This window comes from Artemia franciscana, chromosome 9, assembly GCF_032884065.1.
Source record: "Artemia franciscana chromosome 9, ASM3288406v1, whole genome shotgun sequence".
Taxonomy (NCBI): domain Eukaryota; kingdom Metazoa; phylum Arthropoda; class Branchiopoda; order Anostraca; family Artemiidae; genus Artemia; species Artemia franciscana.
In genome coordinates, this window is record NC_088871.1 from 22988835 (window position 1) to 23007328 (window position 18494).

The 18494-nt window shown below is 36.5% G+C and overlaps 1 protein-coding gene and 1 non-coding gene across 2 annotated transcripts in view; both read left to right on the forward strand.

Annotated features, from left to right (window-relative positions):
* The window catches only part of LOC136031157 (protein transport protein Sec61 subunit alpha), a 36737-nt gene extending 18948 nt beyond the window's left edge, over positions 1-17789 (forward strand). Inside the window, exons 4-8 of the mRNA XM_065710489.1 lie at positions 124-381; positions 1741-1908; positions 7979-8118; positions 16117-16365; positions 17183-17789. Of these exons, the coding sequence (XP_065566561.1) occupies positions 124-381; positions 1741-1908; positions 7979-8118; positions 16117-16365; positions 17183-17446 (1079 nt within the window). The 3' untranslated portion in view covers positions 17447-17789. The remainder of the gene's footprint in view (positions 1-123; positions 382-1740; positions 1909-7978; positions 8119-16116; positions 16366-17182) is intronic.
* On the forward strand, positions 5105-5177 carry Trnav-uac (transfer RNA valine (anticodon UAC)). Its single transcript has one exon. It is a non-coding gene; the product is annotated as a tRNA-Val (tRNA).
* Positions 17790-18494: the final 705 nt, after the last annotated feature.

The window sequence follows — 18494 nt, forward strand, 5'->3', positions numbered from 1 at the left end:
GTTTACAAATCGCGATGGTATTGCATATTAGGCTATGGTCTCCTTTGAATCAGTCTTGAAGAATTCCTCCTTACTCTGTGTAGATATATAAATAGAAACTTACATTTTTAACACTCTTTTCAGTATTTGGAATGATTATTACTGTTGGCCAAGCAATTGTATATGTGATGACTGGCATGTATGGTGATCCAAGTGATATTGGCTTAGGAGTTGGTCTTTTGATCGTCATACAATTGTTCATTGCCGGTTTGATTGTGCTTCTTTTGGACGAATTGCTTCAGAAAGGTTATGGACTAGGATCAGGGATTTCTCTTTTCATTGCAACAAATATCTGTGAAACAATTATCTGGAAAGCATTCAGTCCCACTACAGTCAACACTGGTAAGTAAAGTAACAATTTTTTTTTCTGTTTTAGTCAATTGCTACTTTCTGACATGATAATTATGCATTGGATATTAGTCTTTCAGTCTTATTTGTACGCTGCAAACAATGCGACAATTCTTGGATGATCTACAATGTCACTTTTTCAGTCCTTTGTTTTTGTCACTTGAATTTTATGGCTGTTTTTGTTCGGTATCTCTGAGCAATAGAAACGAACGGCAAATGTGAATTTTGTTTAGTGGCAACTTCAAAAATAGTTACATAACGCTCTTCTAGTGTATAAATCAAAACCAGTTGCCTGCCTCCCCTTAAAAAAATCCTGTTTTCTCTTAAGCCTAGAGACCCTGTATCTTTTTATCTTTTATCTGGTTCATCATGCTGATAGGAAAACTGTAGTTCCAGGCTTCTATCTTTACTAACTTTAAAAACTCAGATATTTTATAAGAATACACTCATTTTTAGTAAAGGTCTCAATTGCAGAGAAAAAAAACAGTATCCTGCTATTTTACGCCTGTAGATGGATAAAAATTTGATTAAGGTGAGGTACGGATTTTCTCTTTGTGAGTAGTTCAAAAATTAGGGTTTTCTAAGTCTACCCGATTTTGTCTCAAGGCTCGAGAATCAAGTTTGACTTTAAGAGGTAGTTTTTTTCGGGAGGGGGGAGCAAGACGATTTCAAATTTTAGGTTGGAAAGTGCAAAAACGATTGTTTTCTGATTCTCACAAGAGAGAATACACTAAGATCTTTAATATTTATTTGATTCCTTTTATTTCTATCGTCTGACAGGCTTTGGTGCTAGCTCTTAGTACAGTTTTGTTTTGTTTGTTTTTATAAAAAGGTTAGCTAACGTAATTTTAACACACCTTGTATGTGTAAGCTATTTCTTTCTTCTTGGACACACTAATTCGTGTCTGTGTAGACTTTGTCTAGCTTATTCTGACAAACTGACTTCTGATTTTTTGCTTATCTAACGGGTTAAGATAAATTAAGGCAGAGTATTTTAAATTAAAACAAATTAACACCTAAACTGAACAGTATAGAAATGTATTAATTTATCAAAATGAAAGTGTTCAGTAAACGTTCATGACTAGAACGAAACAATTACTTACCCGGATTTTTTTTTTTTTTTTTTTTTTTTTTTTTTTTTTTTTTTTTTTTTTTTTTTTTTTTTTTTTTTAATGATTAAATTTTTGAATTTTTCGAGTGTCGTTCTTATGTAAAACTAAGCTGTCTGCTTCTATTGTACCTTTTACTTATTGTATATGCATCTCTTTCATGTTGATAGGCAGGATGCTTTACACAAAAACTAATTGAAACTTTTGACCCCAGTTCTTTCACACATTGTTGTTTGTTTTTCAGGAAGAGGTACTGAATTTGAAGGTGCGGTCATTGCTTTGTTCCATTTGCTAGCCACCAGACAAGACAAAGTCAGAGCGTTGCGTGAAGCTTTCTATAGGCAAAATTTACCCAACCTCTTGAACTTGATGGCAACTGTTCTCGTATTCGCCGTTGTTATCTACTTTCAAGGTAATTGTTTGTCTGCTGTGCGGTAGGGTTTTTGAATTTTTGAATTTGTATTTCTGAATAGCAGACGAAATATTTCATTTACGATTTATAAATATTTCTAATAAATATTGGAATGCCCTCCCCCATGGGAAGATCAATACAACAGGTACTCTACGAAAAATGTGTTTAACATATTTTGATAATAAATCCTAAAAATAATACACTTTGGGTGAAGAGATGTTGTTTAGTACCCATCTCCTCCCTGCAGCAGAAATAACTGTGCAGGGGAAGACAAGAGCTGATATTAGGCTAAGGCTCATTATGAAGCAGTTTCAGTATCATAAAACTGAAAACAAATCTTACTAAACGTTCTAAATTCTATTTAAAACCTTACTTCTAGCCACGTAAATGTTGGTAAAAAATGTAACATGCAAGTAGAATAATTTGTAGAATATGGGGTTTTCGGGTTTTTAACTAGGATAAGATCACGTGTTTCTAGCTATTACTCTAATTACATTAGTATCATGTTTAAAAACTAAATAAAACGCTACTCAGCTCTAATATCATCCAAGAGCTTTTTTTTATTATTATTCCTCTATTTCTTCAGAATTCAATGACGTCAATAGGTGCAAATACCTTTGATTTGCCGACAACATGCTCCCATAGATTCTGCTACAAAAAAAAACGATCCAAAATGCGCGGTACACTAAGATCACTGTTTCTGGAAAAAAAAACCTGATCCAACCCAATTTGGGTCCGTACCCGACCCAAAGGTATCAATGGCTCGGGTTTTATGTTTACAATTTATGGTCTTATAATCAGTTAAAGATATTTTATAATTTGAGGACTGGTGTTTCATTTCGCTCAAATGGAATGCTATTGAAAGAAATAAAGCCATTTTTTGAAGAATTGCAATCATAATATTGAATTACTGATAGCCCAATGTTATTTACCATTTGTACAGCACGAAAATTTAATGTCAAAAATTTGAGCCTGAGGGTTTATTTCCTCTATGCCTAAGAAGAAATAATACAGCACCACCATTGGGCTATTTGTTCCCCCTTCGTTGTGCTATTTTTGAGCTAGGACTTGCCCATCTGTTATTTACCTTTCATAGAAGAACCTTTCTTGGTGGCATCAAGGTGCCAAGCTTTTCCATTAGCTAATCGCTGCTTTTCTATTTGGATGTTTACCAATATCAAAACAGGACAGTTGATTGTGTGATGTTTTTGATATGCATAAATAACATATATTTTTTTTTAATATATCATGGATAAAATGATTCATAAGGCCTCTAACTTTCCGAACTAAACCAGTAGTCTTTGAGATCAGGCAAGCTGAATAAAGTTAAATGAGGTGAGGTAGTAGATTGAGGCTGTCGCCGTATCGAGAATTGTTGTATTTACTTAAAGATTGTATTTTCTTTTATATATATGGGTATGGCTAGGAGAAGATTTGAACTCACGGTGTTTACAGCACTTTGTGAAAATTAAGACTGCTACCATGTCCAAGAAAAACACCTCACTATATATATATATATATATATATATATATATATATATATATATATATATATATATATATATATATACTACTTACAACTCACCGCTGCACCAAGCCGCCTGAGGCCAACACAGCTACGCACGCTTTTCCTCCATCCCAATATGTTCAAAACCTCCCTCTTCACATCCTCCCGGGAAATTCCCATTTTCTTTAAATCTTTCTTTATGACATCCTCCCATACCAACCACAGACGACCTGCTTTCCGTTTAGCCCTAGACGGTTGGCCAAAAAGGACACTCTTTAGCAATTTGTCATAATTTATCTACAGAACGTGTCCTAGCCATTTCAAACCCTTCCCTCATTGCAGCCCTGGAAAGCGGGATTGAACCACACTTTTCGTACAGCCTACCGTTTGAAATATGTTCAGTCAGCTGGGTACCCATAACAATCCATAGGCAATTTCTCTGGAAAATATCTAGCAAATCTTCGTCAGCGTTTCGTAGCGCGCATGCTTCAGAGCCATGTTTGATCACTGTCATCACTAGCTTATTCATTTTGCTCACACTTTCATCTAGGATAGTTAAATCATCGGCATAATCTAAGTCCAGAAGAGTTTTCCCTTCCCATTTGATTCCGTGATCTCCCATTGCTTTTCCTGTGCTTCTTTAGACAAAGTCGCTCTAAATGATCTATATAAAGGGGGATAGATCACAACCCTGCTTAACTCTTGATTCAATACGAAACCAGCTGCTAAACTCATTTACTACCTTGACCGCAATAGTGTTATTCTTATACTAAGGACTAATCACTTTAACGTATTTGTCTGGTATACCACACAAGGATAAAACCTTCGCTAAGGCTCTCATATCAATAGAATCAAACGGTTGCTCATAATCTATAAAACTGAGGACCAAAGTTGTTTGATAACTCAGGTACATCAATGATTTTTCGTGGTTGATTGTGCATTAACACTTTTCTGGCTAATCCCCCCCCCCCCGGATGATTCCCTCCCTAGGTGGTTTCTCCTCGAAAAATTATTCCTGTGTATAAAATTTCATTCATTTGATAAAATTACCAGTTCAGTCAAAATTGCTACTCTTGTACTTTTTTTTTCTTCCTTCAAGATACAATGCATTCGTAAAAAAAAACGTGCTTTCACTCATTCATTAGCAAATGTCAATTTTTATTTTTTGTCAATCCCCAAATTCTTGATTGATCCTGTCCCTATAACAGACATAAGATCTAGTATATATTGACCAGTCAACCCCCCTCCCCCCGTCACCACTCCTTGTGCCACCAATGTAATTTTTGCTGTATTTGTTTATTAGTGATTTTACTAATTCTTTGGGTTCTTGGATACACAGCTTAGATACCAAACCAATATAGTTATGAAAATCCTATCTTGCCCATGAGAAGCTTTTAGTACAGAGCTCTGAACTCGGCGCCTCCTCCAAGCCCGCGCTCCGACTCGTAGATCGTACTATAACACCATAGGCGGGAAAGCAATTTTGTTTTGTTGCATACACATCTTAGATACCAATATTGGTATCTAAGCTGTGCTGCCAGTTTTCTGTCTCCAGCTGCTAGCATCGCTACCGCGAACTGTGTCCCAAAACTAATCGAGTTTTCATATTGGTATCTAAGCTGTGTGTGGACATAGGTGCTTTACAAGTACTGCACTATTATCTATACGATAAGACGTGGTAAAGTTAACGGTTCCATAGTGTAGTGGTTATCACGTCTGCTTTACACGCAGAAGGTCTCCGGTTCGATCCCGGATGGAACCATTTTTGTGTTTTATACAAATAATGTAACTAAAGTTAAGTTGAGCTTGAAATGTCGGTATATTTTTAGTTTCAGTATTTAGCTATGATAGCTATGATTTTATATTATAAAATCACTTTTTGATTTTAAATCATTCCCTATATGAGGGAAAATGCCCCTTCCTCGATCCTTGCTTTTTACGCTTAAGTCCTAAAGTTTTCAAAAACTACTCCCATTCAAATTAAAGATCCCTTATGTTAGAGCTGTCTTTCTCAAATAATTGTAACAAAAATTCTAACTTTAGCGTAAAAAGCGAGATTTGAAGATAGGATAGCTCACCTCATAGGAACAGGCCACAATTCGTGGTAAGGAAAGAGTTATAGAAAGATCGGCAGAACATTTTGAGAATATGCTTAACCTGAGATAGAGTTGCAGGAAAAGTTATAGAGGAAAATGAAAAAGTTTGTGATACCTTGGATGTGAAGGAAGATTTGTTTTGTGAGGAAGAATTAGCGAAAGTAATAGAAGAACAATGCAGTTTTAGAAAAGATAGAGGATGTGTCGACCAAATTTGAACTCTTTGGTTAATAATTGAGAAGTGCCTGATTTATCAAACACTTTTGGTCCTTAGTTTTATAGATTATGAGTAAGCGGTTGAGTAAGCGGTTGATTTTGTTGATAGAAGAGATTTAGTATAGGTCTTATCCTTAGAATCAGCAAGAAAAAATCTATTCTTTTTATGGATCTATGTGCTATCAAAATTCTGATTTCTAAAATTTGGTTGTTATTTGGCCAATTCGCTCCTTACACGTCAGGTAAGTTTTAAACCTGGTTTTAAATGTGGATTGTCATGTAATTTGTTATTGAGTAATATCACAGCTAATACAAAGACAAAAAAATATTGCAATTATAATTCCGCCAGTGTTGAGTTGCAATTTAATTTACGTCGAACAAGCATATAATCAAGAGATAATAACACGGTTCTTTATTTTTTACCGTGATTTTTCATTTGTACTCTAACCTTAATATGAACCCAAAATTTATTTAAAAGCCGACAATTTCCACACTAATTAGAGAAAACAAAAGTTCACAAAAGAATCGGTGATAGTTTTTCCTTTGTCACTGAATGTTTCTTGTATATTGGATTTACCGCAGTTTGTTTTCATTTAAACGGCAAAGTTATATAAAAGATATATTTGCTAGATCAGATTTTTCGGTCAAAAACCTATTATTAAGCGAGACAGGAATTTAGGAACCCCCTACAGAGGTCAGACTGAATGAAACTCCAAAAAAGCAGCTAGGACGCATGTTGTATCTTTTGTTGTTTTCAGTTCAGATCTGGCAGTCCGCTATGGTATATTTTGTGCTGCAGAGAAACTTGCGACCCCTCCTCAAATAGGTCGAATATAGTTGGAACCTCCGAAAGGCATTACTGAGACCTCTTCCAATTTGAAATTCTATTTGATCAACTTCTGGTAGAGATGTTGGTGGCGTATATTTTAGTGACCTCTATCTCTTACTTCCTTTGATTTTGATTAAAATCTGACAACGTTTTCTGAAAGATGTCCTCAATGCGGGAATTTGAAAGCCCTATCCCCTTCAAAGGTTGGATTGGGTTTAGAACCCCAAGAGGGGCAGCTTTGGTAGGCTACTTGCTTTTAGTTCCATCCTAGTTTGGTTCAGGCCTTCAATTCTCTTCTTGTAGATTAGACGTCCTATTGGCAAGAATTTAGGGATCCTCTGCTCCTGACTGAAGTTCGATTGTCTCCTGGCTTATAAAATGCAAAAGTAGGACAGTAGCTCTTAATTTTGACAAGTTTGGATGAGATCTGACTACCCCTTCTGGCAAGAAGCGGTAGTCAGAGTTATTAGCGGCAGTAGGAGTCAAGAGTGGTAGTCGGTAGTCAGTTTTTACAGTGGTTTTCAGTGACTATTTTCTTTTTAGGGCCTCATAATTAACGTGTTATTTTCTGAAGGAATTTCCGCCCGCCCATGACAACATCCTGTCTTTTGTGTGGGTTCTGTGTTTCCAGTAAACTTCTAGTTTTGCATATTCCTACAAATGTAGGGAAATATACCGACCCAGTTTATTTGAGCTAATTTTTCTTATACGTGTTACATAGATCCAGAAGTGATAATTTCTGTTCATTTCAAGTTTCAACATTGCTCTTTATTTCTTTAGATAAAACGGAATCTACATTGAGTCTCTCCAGAGACTCTTCGAAAGCTGGAACGCTTTCCAGAAAAATGTTTGAATCTTCACATTTTATCATTACCGTGCTTAGAGACTGGTGACCATGACAATAAAAAAACTAAGAAAGCGTTAGTGTTGTTCTGTTGCGCAGTTATAATTTTTTGCATTATTTAAAAAAAAGATTAAAAAAAAATGTGTATCTGCATAATCACATTGGTATAGATTGCGATATATAACAATAAATAAGTTATATAGACATGGCAGTCTCTTTTTCTTTTCGTGTAAGAAGTTTAAGTCTAACAATTAGTGGTTGTAATCATACACACTACTTGAAATAGCTTCAATATCGTCAATAGATGTTGTAATACGGCTTAGTGACCGGTGATGCAAAACACCTTGACCCAAAAAGCAACGACTGCTCAAGAATCCCGTGAGCGGTTTTGCTAGACAAATACCTGCTTTTTTGCGAGAGAAAATGTGTTGAAGCACTCCTTGGGTAATGAAATACTTCTCGTAAACTCATTTCGTATGTTTCTTCTTCTTACTACAAGCCTATTTAATTGAGATGTCTCGGGGTTTTTTGTTCTGTGTTTTATAGATGGCAAACATTATCTGTTATTTGTCTTTTAGGTTTCCGTGTCGATCTTCCAATTAAGTCAGCCCGCTACAGGGGTCAGTATAGCAGCTATCCCATTAAGTTGTTTTACACATCAAATATTCCTATTATTCTTCAGTCTGCGCTTGTATCAAATCTCTACGTCTTGTCCCAGGTAAGAATGGATTTGAAATCAAATTGTGTTTGTTCTGAGGATGCTCTGATGTTTATTTAATAGATATATTAGCAAGGAGCTGGGCTTAAAATCTTGATATAAAAAGCTTGTTTTTAAATTACATGTAGTCATATTTTCCTCTTGTTTTTAATAATAGGAGAAATTCGTAATGAAATTTATCACAATCGAGGCTTGAATTCTCGGCCTGCTATATAGTATAAGCAGAAACTTGTCCCTGGCTATTAAAACATGTCAAGAGAACTTGAAATTCAGTCAACTTGTTCTTCGCCATGCCTCCCGTCCCCTCTTTGCAATGTAAATTCCCCCTGAAAGTTTTTTGAGATAATATCACTCACATATCTACAAAATTTTAAAACAAAACCCTCAACATTTAAATTTGTTTGTAAGATAAGATTCAGTATTCCAACAAACGAAGAATTACAACGATTATACATATGATACTGATAGTCAGCAAAACGGTCAGCAAAAGGGGGGACAAGAGACGAAAAAGGAAGGTAAAAACTCTCAACCACCCACCGAAAACTACCTGCCAAAAACCCAGCCTGTCCAAATTGCCTTTCATAATTATCGAATCAACCCATAATTCAAAATTGGACCAGAGATATGAACCGCATGTGGGCGTTAAAAAAAAACACAAAGCACAGAGATTAAAAATGTTTTTCACGATTGTAAAGGTACCAAACGAGCGACACTTTGTAGCCAACTCCAATAAAAACCTGGTAGTCTGACAAGGAGTCAATGGGTTAAAATCGGATCAGAGTGATTGACTGAATGGAATCCAAATACTGTCGTAATTACGAAGATAATATGTAAAATGGTAACAGATAAAATACGGTCTAGTTCTAAGAGCCAATCAAGAGAGCTTAGGGCAACCCTAGAGACGGAATCTTCCTCTATTGTAAGGAAAGATTAGTTACTTGTACTTGTTGCTGGACCAGACATGGACGCCCTACCCGGCATCTAGAAGACTAGGAAAAACTAGAAGACTAGGTTTTGTTGACTCCCATTTGTCGCGATCTTCTGCCAGCTCTTCAGCAAACCGGAGCCAGTAGCTCTCCCATTTTCTGCCAAACCTTCGAAATCCGCCAATGGGGTCGAGGTCGCTTTTGGCATTTTCCCATCAATTTTTCAATTGACCACCAGGTCGCCTGTGCAAATCTGGCGACAGGGCAGCTAGAAGCACTTGCTTCACGATACGGTCATTAGGTCTTCTAAGGACATGGCCAAGCCAACGCAGTCTTCTCTGTTTGACAATCTTGGCGGCGGGTTCGATGTTACAATCTTGGCGGCGGGTTCGATGTTACAGCAGTGGTGGCGCACATCTACATTTGAGATTCCACTGGAGTATTGAACCCTCAGGATTTTTCGTAGACAGTAGTAACCAAAGACTTCCATACAGGGAGACGAACGCCTTCAGTGCCTAAGGTTCGACTGCATACAAGAGAACAGATTTAACAGCCGCTTTATAGACAAAAATTTTTGTCTTCGTACTGATCTCCCGCCAGTTCCACAAATGGCGATGGAGCTGTGAAAAGATGGCTTGGGCTTTGTTGATTCTGTTCTGTACGTCAAGGTCACAGCCTCCACGAGGGTCTATTATTGAGCCGAGATAGGTGAAGCTGTCGACTTTTTCCAGTTCTTGTCCGTAAAGCACAAGCTGATAATCTGACTGTATATTTAGATGTGCTGTCTCATTTAACATTGCTTGAGCAGTTGCTGGATCCGCAGCAAGATAGTCGATGTCATCCGCGTAGTCCAGGTCAAACACGTTAATACCCAATCCCATAACAACGCCATCTAAACTTGAGTATTATTTCTAGAATGTACATTAGTTAAACAAAACAGGAGATAATATGCAACCCTATCTCACACCGCTTTCTACACTGAAGGCTTCAGTTTCTCCACCCAACACTCTTACAGTCGATTTGCAATGCTCGCAGTAGGCCTTCAACAGCTCCACGAATTCAACCGGCATACCATCTTCCACCGTGATTCGCCGAAGGTCTTTGTGGGTTACAGAGTCGAAAGCAGACACAAAATCAAGGAACTTGTTAATTATGGGGGGGGTATAGCGTTCGCTCTTTTAGAGAATAAGGCGAAGAGTGAAGATCTGGTCAGTGCACCCTCTCCCTCTTCGAAATCTGCACTGATTTTTACGTGTCCACCCATTCCTTGCTTCCTCGAACCTTTTAAGCAAAATCCTCGCGAATACTTTTGTAGCCATATCCATGAGTGATATCCCTCGGTAGTTGCGGCTGTCGCATTTGTCCTCCTTTTTAAATACTGAGATTATTACTGACACCTTCCAATCAGATAGGAAGGTCTCCATCTCTTATATCAGACTCAAGAGGGTTTCTAGTTGCTCCGCTACAACTTGTGCTGAGGTCTTGTAGACCTCGGGAGGCAGACCATCTTCTCCAGGCGACTTATTGTTTTTTAGCCATTTGATCGCGTTTAGTATCTCCGAAGCTGAAGGTGGTGCCATGTCGATTTCATATGGTGGCCTTTCAGCTGTTGGTGGTAGCATCGGCTTGCCCATCTGTATTTGGATTAAGCAGCTCTTTAAAGTGATTCTTCCAGTGATCAAGTTTATCTTGTATGTCAGGGATAACACTTCCTTGTGCGTCTTTTAAGGGACCAGCGATAGGGGACTTTTTTCCAGTTATTTATTTGAGGGTTCTATACAGCCTTCCCGTGTCATTATTTATGGCTGCTTTTTCAATCTCTAAAACAACCTCATCCAAAATTTTGGGTGATCTTGACGTAACCTGGTTTCAACCTGTTTACGTAGCGACTTTTTTACTGCGTTTGATGCCTGTCCCCTAGTTTTGATTAGCTTTACTGTTTTCTCTGAGACATAATTTTTCCTCGTCTTTGCAGGAGCATATCCGATGATTTCAGCGGCCACCTTTTCAGTGGTGTTCTGGAATTGTTTGCATCGGGTAGTAGGTCTTTATCACAGTCTGTCTGGCTTACGAACTGGTTCTGTAACTTCAGGCAAAAGTCTTCTTTCAATGTTTGCATTTTCAGTTTCTCCGTGTTTAACTAACTTTTTGGGGTTTTCTCATCCTCGTGCTCAAGTTCATGAGTATTTTTGCACCTACAAGCGTATGATCGCTTCCAAATTTTAACCCCGAGCACGCCCATCTGTAAGCTCGAGAATCGATGACTGAGGAGTGCCAACGCTGACGGATCAATATATGGTCAATTTGGGCAGCTTTGAGCCATCGTTTGAGCGCCAAGTTATCCTTTGAGAGGGTTTGTGTTGGAACATGGGTTTGATGACGGAAAGATTATGAGACCTAGCGAACTAGAGTAGTCTGTCTCCATTGGAGCACTGCTGGCCGTATGGGAATTGACCAACAATGTCGCGAACATTGGAGTTTGTGGGGCAAACACGGGAGCTCCAATTACCCGCTAAAATTAGGATGTCTCGTCTGGGGCATTTCTGCATTGTAATCTCCAGATCAGTTTAAAAGTAGTCCTTATCATCATCCGTTACCACTCTCGAAAGGAAAGATTGCCAAACCTTGTCAAAAAATGGATTTTAGCTTAAATAATTATGTTTTTTGTTATAAAAGCGAGTAGATGTAGCAATTCTCCTTTGCATGACCTCTTAAACAGCTCTCTATAATGTTGCAGTATCCCGCTATTTGCGAAGGGAAAAAGCGGATATTTACAATGATTTATTAAAAAAAAACTTTCCCAATTAAAAATGTTTTTCAAAGAAAAGTAAAGGCCATATCAAACTTAAGATCAGAAGCAATAAAAAGCCACAATAATTCAAATTCAAATCGACCAAAATTCAAAACGACATTACTATTAAAGAATAAATGAAACCAAGGACGAACACAAATTAAATGAGGAATCATAGCAACCAAAATGCAACAAGTACAAATATGAATGAATAAATAAATCTTAAAGCGAGTTATGCTGAAATTGAATATGCAAACCAAGCTTAAAACGAACCTAAATCACTGCAAACAAGAGTTTGGGAACTGTATCCTTCCCCAACTGTAAAAGTCTAAAACCTACTGCGTCATTGGCGCTTTCCTGAAAACTATACGTGTCTTGAACAGTCTTGGAAAAAAACTATTAAAATCAAACTGAACATTTGATATATATTAATATTAATTGCTGATAGGTCATCAGTTCAAGATTTTATTTCACTGTAATTTTTATTTTCGATCCTTCGATAACTGGAAAAGAAAATACATGTAATATAATTTGTTTTCAGTGAAGCACCAAGGCCTAAGGCCTACCGCAGTAGGCCTTAGACTTTTACAGTTAGGGAAGTGGGTAGTGGTCAAACTCTTGTTTGTAGTGAAACTATATTTTTCTTGAACAGTCTCGGAGAGAACTAATAAAATTAAACTGAATATTTAATATATAATGACATTAATAGCTTGAATCTCGTCAGTTCAAAAGATTTAATTTTATTATAATTTTTTTAATGATGTAATAAGTACAAAAGAAAATATTTGCAATATAGTTAGTTTTCAGTAAAGCGCCAATGACGCAGTAGGTTTTAAACCTTTACAGTTAGGGATGGATGTAGTACCCACACTCTTGTTTTTAGTGATTTTTGTTCGTTTTAAGCTTAGTTTGTACATTCAATTTAAGTTTTACTCGTTTTAAGATATTCGTCTATATTAGTACCTGTTGAATGTTTGTTTTCTATGATTTTTCATTTAGTTTTTGTTCGTTTTAAGCTTTGTCGGCATATTCAATTTACGCTTTACTCATTTTAAGATTTATTTATTCATTTATATTATAACCTGTTGTATGTTTGTTTGCTATTATTTTTTGTTTAATTTTTGTTCGTTTTGGGCTTCATTTATTCTTTAATAGTAATTTCTGATCGTAATTATTCTAGCTTTTTATTTCTTCTGATCTAAAGTTTAATGTGGGCTTTACTTTTCTTTGACAAACTATTTTATTTGGAAAGTTTCTTTTCATTAATTTCTATTCGTTTTTGATTACCAATGTTTCAAATTTTTCATAGTTCCCTATTCTAAAAGAAAATTTTTATACAGAAGTTTAAATATTCAAAAATAAAGGATAGTATTCCAGTGATGGAATGAAATATAAGAAAGAGATTCGATAAATATAACAGAGGTGTTCGTAGCTGTGACTCCTTAAATTATTTCATTTTGTGAATGGAGAGGTTCGCTTGAATTAAACCATTATTTGATTTATTTGTATATTGCCGAAAGTAATTTAACAATTAGTGTAAAGTAAGTATTTTAATCTCATTTCAAGTATGGCTGTTGGTGTGAGTGAATAATAAAATTTTGAACAGATGAGCTTTTAGCAATCAATATTATTATATATCAAGTATTCAGTTTAATTTTATTAGTTATTTCCGAGACTGTTAAAGTTTCCGAGAACTGTTAATGTTTAAAGTTATTGCAATACTGAACGCCTGTGCAATACTAAATCTACCAAATTATATCGTGATGCTAGACGTATCCCCCCCCCAGAAAACTCCCCCTATGTCAAGTCCGCGCTTCATGAAAACATAAAAATTCTCCCCCCTTCAGAAAACTCTTTCTGTGGGGAGGGGGGAGGGGTTGGCTTCCCTAAGTTTTGGAATAAAGAATCGTTAGTAATTTTGGGGGGAGGATCAAGGAGGGTCACGGGTCAGTTCCCATAAGTTTTCAAATAAAATATCGCTATATTTTTTTTGGGGGGGGGGGGCTTGAAAGCCAGGGGTCAGCTACCAAAAATTTTGTAATTAAGTTTCGTTAATATTTGTTTTTCAAGAGTTGTTAATAAAATTTTTCCTGGTGGTCAGGCTATGGAGGGCCATGGTTCAGCTCCTATAAGTTTTGGAATAAAGTATGTTAATATTTTGGGGGGAGGGTGTGGCCCGTTGAGGGCCGGGGGTAAGCTCTCATAAGTTTTGGAATAAAATATGGATATTTTTGGGGGGTTGGGTCATGGAAAGCCAGTGATTAAATTCCACAAGTTTTGGAATTAAATGTCATTTGTACTTTTTTGAAGGAGGAGGGTCGGGCCATGGAAAGCCAGGGGTCAGCTCCCATAAGTTTTGGAATAAAACATCGTTAATAATTTTTGTTGCGGGGGGCATGTAGGGTGAATGCTTTGTCTCCATAATTTCTGGAGTAAAATATCGTTAATAATTTTTTTTCAGGGGGAAGGGGTAGAGCCAGCGGTCATCTACCTTAAGTTTTGGAATAGAATATAATTAATATGTTTTTGTGGGATCGGGCCATGGAGGGCAGGGGTCAGCTCTGATAAGTTTTGGAATAAAATTATTGTTGATAAGTAGTTTGTGGGGGGGTCGGGCCATGGAGGGATAGGGATCAGCTCCCATAAGCTTTGGAACAAAACATAGTTCATAAGGTGATGTTTTGTCGGGGGGGGCATGGAAGGCCAGGGGTCAGCCTCCACAAGTTTTTAAATAAAATATTGTTAAAAAAATGGAGGGTCATGTAGGGACAGGGGTCAGATCCCTTAAGTTTGGAATAAAATTTCATCAATGAGATGTTGTTTTTGCTTTGGGAGGACCGTCGGGTCATGGAGGCCTAGGCGTCAGTTTCCGTAATTTTTGGAATAAAATATCGTTAATATTTTTTGGTGGGGCAAGGAGGGCCAGAGGCCAGCTCCTTGAAGTGTCGGAATAAGTTCTCATTAATTAGTTTCTTTGGGGTGTTATGGGAAGGGGTTCGGGCCATGGTGGGCTAGGGGTCAGTTCCCATAAGTTTTGGATTAAAATATCGTTAGTTTTTTTTTTTTTTTTTTTTTTTTTTTTTTTTTTTTTTTTTTTTTTTTTTTTTTTTTTTTTTTTTTTTAGTGGGGGGTGTTTGGCCTTATCTAGTCTTTGAACTATTTTAAAAACCCTTCCATAAAAACCTTATATGCCCCCGGGGCATAATTTACAACACCTGTCCCCAGACTATGGGGGGGTTTTGTCGACTCTGGAGTTTTCGTTATTTTGTTTGAACTATTTTTAACAAAATGGCTTTCTTAAAATCTTGATTGAAAGCCATTAGGGGGCAAAGGGCGGGGGTGCTAGTAGCGTTGCCTCTGCTTCCCATGTAAAAAAAGGGATTTTACTTCGTTGTTTAAGTCAAGAGACTGTAAGTTTCCTTTGTAGAGTTTTTGGCTAAGGTGATTCCAATGTTGTCCTTTTTATTCCTATCCGACGTTTTTTGAGGTGTTTCAGACAAATTTTTTGTTGATATGGGCTGTGGTTCGTCCTTTAATAGGTTGAAGCTGCCACTGCAACCACGATAAAAAAAAAATTGAGATTTGACACACATGTGTGAAGTTGTAAGAGCTGCTAATTATCGCCTCTTAACTTAAAATATAATTTCTTTATCTTACGAGGGTATCGAAAGTTCTGTTCGTCTTCTTTTGGAATAATGCAACTCATTATAGTTCCCCATTAATTTGACTGGTGGAACCAAGTCGAAAGACTCAAGAGAAGGACTATGAGATGATATAATATCTGAAAGGCTTTCGGCACTGCAAAAAACTTACCAGGATTCAATTTTTTTTTTCTCTCTGTTATAGACCATATGCTGATCTAATTAGTGTATTCGGAATCCTGAAAATTTTGATAAGGTTGAGTCAAGGTCTTTAGTTAGTCTTGACTATTACCATTCCACTCGATTTCGTTATGATGAACTTACTGCCGAAAAGCTAAAGGAAAAAAAAACATGGAAATATTCATTTGTTTATAGGGTCTTGGAATAGCATGCCCTCTTTGATAGTGTAAGCAGTTAGCGCTGGATCGTTAAAACACTGTCTAGTGAAATGACTTTCCATTTATATCACTTTGGGGCTTTGTTTAGTTTATTTAATTATTTGTTATAATTATTCTAATTCATTTTTCCCTTTCGTTGTTTTTTTTTTTTTTTTATTATTATTATATTTGTTCTACTTGGGTCAACTAGATTGCAGAATATGCATAAACAGTGCAGTACTTAATTTGCTTTCTATCAACAGATGTTGTCTGCTAGATTTGCTGGTAACTTTCTTGTGAACCTGCTTGGTGTATGGTCTGACGTTGCGGGCGGAGGACCTGCTCGTGCTCATCCCATTGGAGGTTTGTGTTACTACTTGTCGCCCCCTGAAAGCTTGGGCAGCATAGCTGATGATCCAATTCATGCCTTAATCTACATTATTTTTATGCTTGGATCCTGTGCTTTCTTCTCTAAATCTTGGATCGATATTTCTGGATCATCTGCTAAAGATGTAAGTATTCTAAATCTAGGCTTCTATTAAGTAGTTCTATTACTCCCTTTTATTAAAACTTTTTGTTAATTGAGCAGTTCGAGGATTGTTTTATTGATATGCCATTCCAGTGTATTCCGACTTTGTTCTGGGCTTGTAGCCTATCTGAAGTCTACATTAGACTTATATTTGTGGTTCCATCATTATTCCTTAAAATGTTTCGTAAATGAAACATTTTTAGGCCTATTTTATTAAGAGATCATTCCAATATAGTATGATTTTGCTCTAGGCTTGTATCCTATCAAAAATTCTTGAATTGACCTAAGTATGTTGAACAAGCTTAAACTTGACTGTAATGGTTGACCTCCTTTCTTTATTTCTTTATTCCTCTCTCTCTCTCTTTCTCTCTCTCCTGTCTTATCTTTGCCAAGGAGTCGTGATGATTGGCTTTATCAATATGTCTTCGAAACATACCGTCCTCTGGAGCCTGAATGGTACGTCCCAGTATCAGTTGCGTTGTTAAAACTGGCTTTAAATGATAAAATATGATAACTGGCAGAAGTTTTACTTGAGACAGTGAACAAATTTATATAATAATAAGAGCCCGATTATACAACTATAGTTTATCTTCTTTTTTCTCTTTTTTTTTTCGTTGTGTATTTCCATTGTAATATGTTTTTTTATAATTTCTGTTCACAAAGGCTTTCGGGTATGGAACCGTAAACTGTTCTGTCTCATTAAAAGTCTTATCTGATACATATTTTCTCTTCATTTTCTTTGCAACTAGAAATGTAGTGGAATCTAAAAAAAAATGTTTAAAAATTGGCTTTATTTTCAGGTTGCTAAGCAACTTAAAGAGCAGCAAATGGTTATGAGAGGTCATAGAGAGAAGTCGATGATTCATGAATTGAACAGATATATCCCAACGGCTGCTGCATTTGGTGGCCTTTGCATTGGTGCTTTATCAGTTTTGGCTGATATGCTTGGTGCCATTGGCTCAGGCACTGGTATTCTGTTGGCTGTCACAATTATATATCAATATTTCGAGATTTTTGTGAAGGAACAGTCCGAGGTTGGAGGAATGAGTTCAATGTTCTTTTAAAAAGTGACCTTATAAGACGAATGTTTTCCAGTGGGAGTGATTTCTGGATTATATTTGAGACTACTGTGTCGTGTCTGTCTCCCCTTGGAGAAGGTATTTGAGAGTGAAAGTGTCGTTATTTATTTTTAATTAATGGACTTGGACAACGCATCTTTTTTTTTCAAATATTCTTAGTGTTTTCCCCCTTAGGAGACAATTGCATTCCAGCGATTTCTGGTGCTGGGCTATAACAGTATGAAAACTGTTTTTAGAGCAAATTTTTGACAATTATTATTTTATTTTCCTTTTTATATAGTATCAACTATTTTGGTTTCTTTTTTTCGTTATAAATTTGCTCAGAGGATTGAGTCTTTTTTATTTATTTATACAAAGGTTGACATTTTCAGGATTAAAATACAGAAAGGAAGAACAAATTAGGTTGTACTTGATTAAAGGTATTCAGTTTTCAGGTCGGTGTTGTAAGCAGTGGCGTCAATTCATGAAAATTTTGGGCGAGGCAAAATTTGTTTTTCAAGATCTTGGAGAAAGAGTGGGTGTTTTTTTTTTTTTTTTTTTGTTTTTTTTTTTTTTTTTTTTTTTTTTTGATGCCAGAAAAGCCATTCTTTTAGTGACACTTTCCCAGAAAAGGGTATTTATCTAGATATAAGGGGTCTGGCTTCCCCCTTCTTTTACTCCACTGTTGACGCCGCTGGTTTCAAGGATATTTGTATGTTTAAGCTAATGTTTACTATAAGATAAATAGTATTTTTATGCTGGTTCCAAATATCTAAATTTCATACAATCTCATTAGTAAATGAAAATGTTTTCAGTTTTAGAAAAGAGGGAAAAGCCATCAAAAATAGGTGTGGTTTTGATACAAATTACACCTGTAAAAAGTCGGCAAGTTTGACAACCCCACGGTCGTATTTTTAGCCCTTTTTCGACTAAAATGCATAATTTTTTATCTCTTTCTGAAATTTCTTGGTGGGTTCTTTATTTGAATGGGGGAGGGAAATGGATTACGGCCTTTGAATACTGGGAGACGGTTCATTCGAAGGGAAATTTAGTC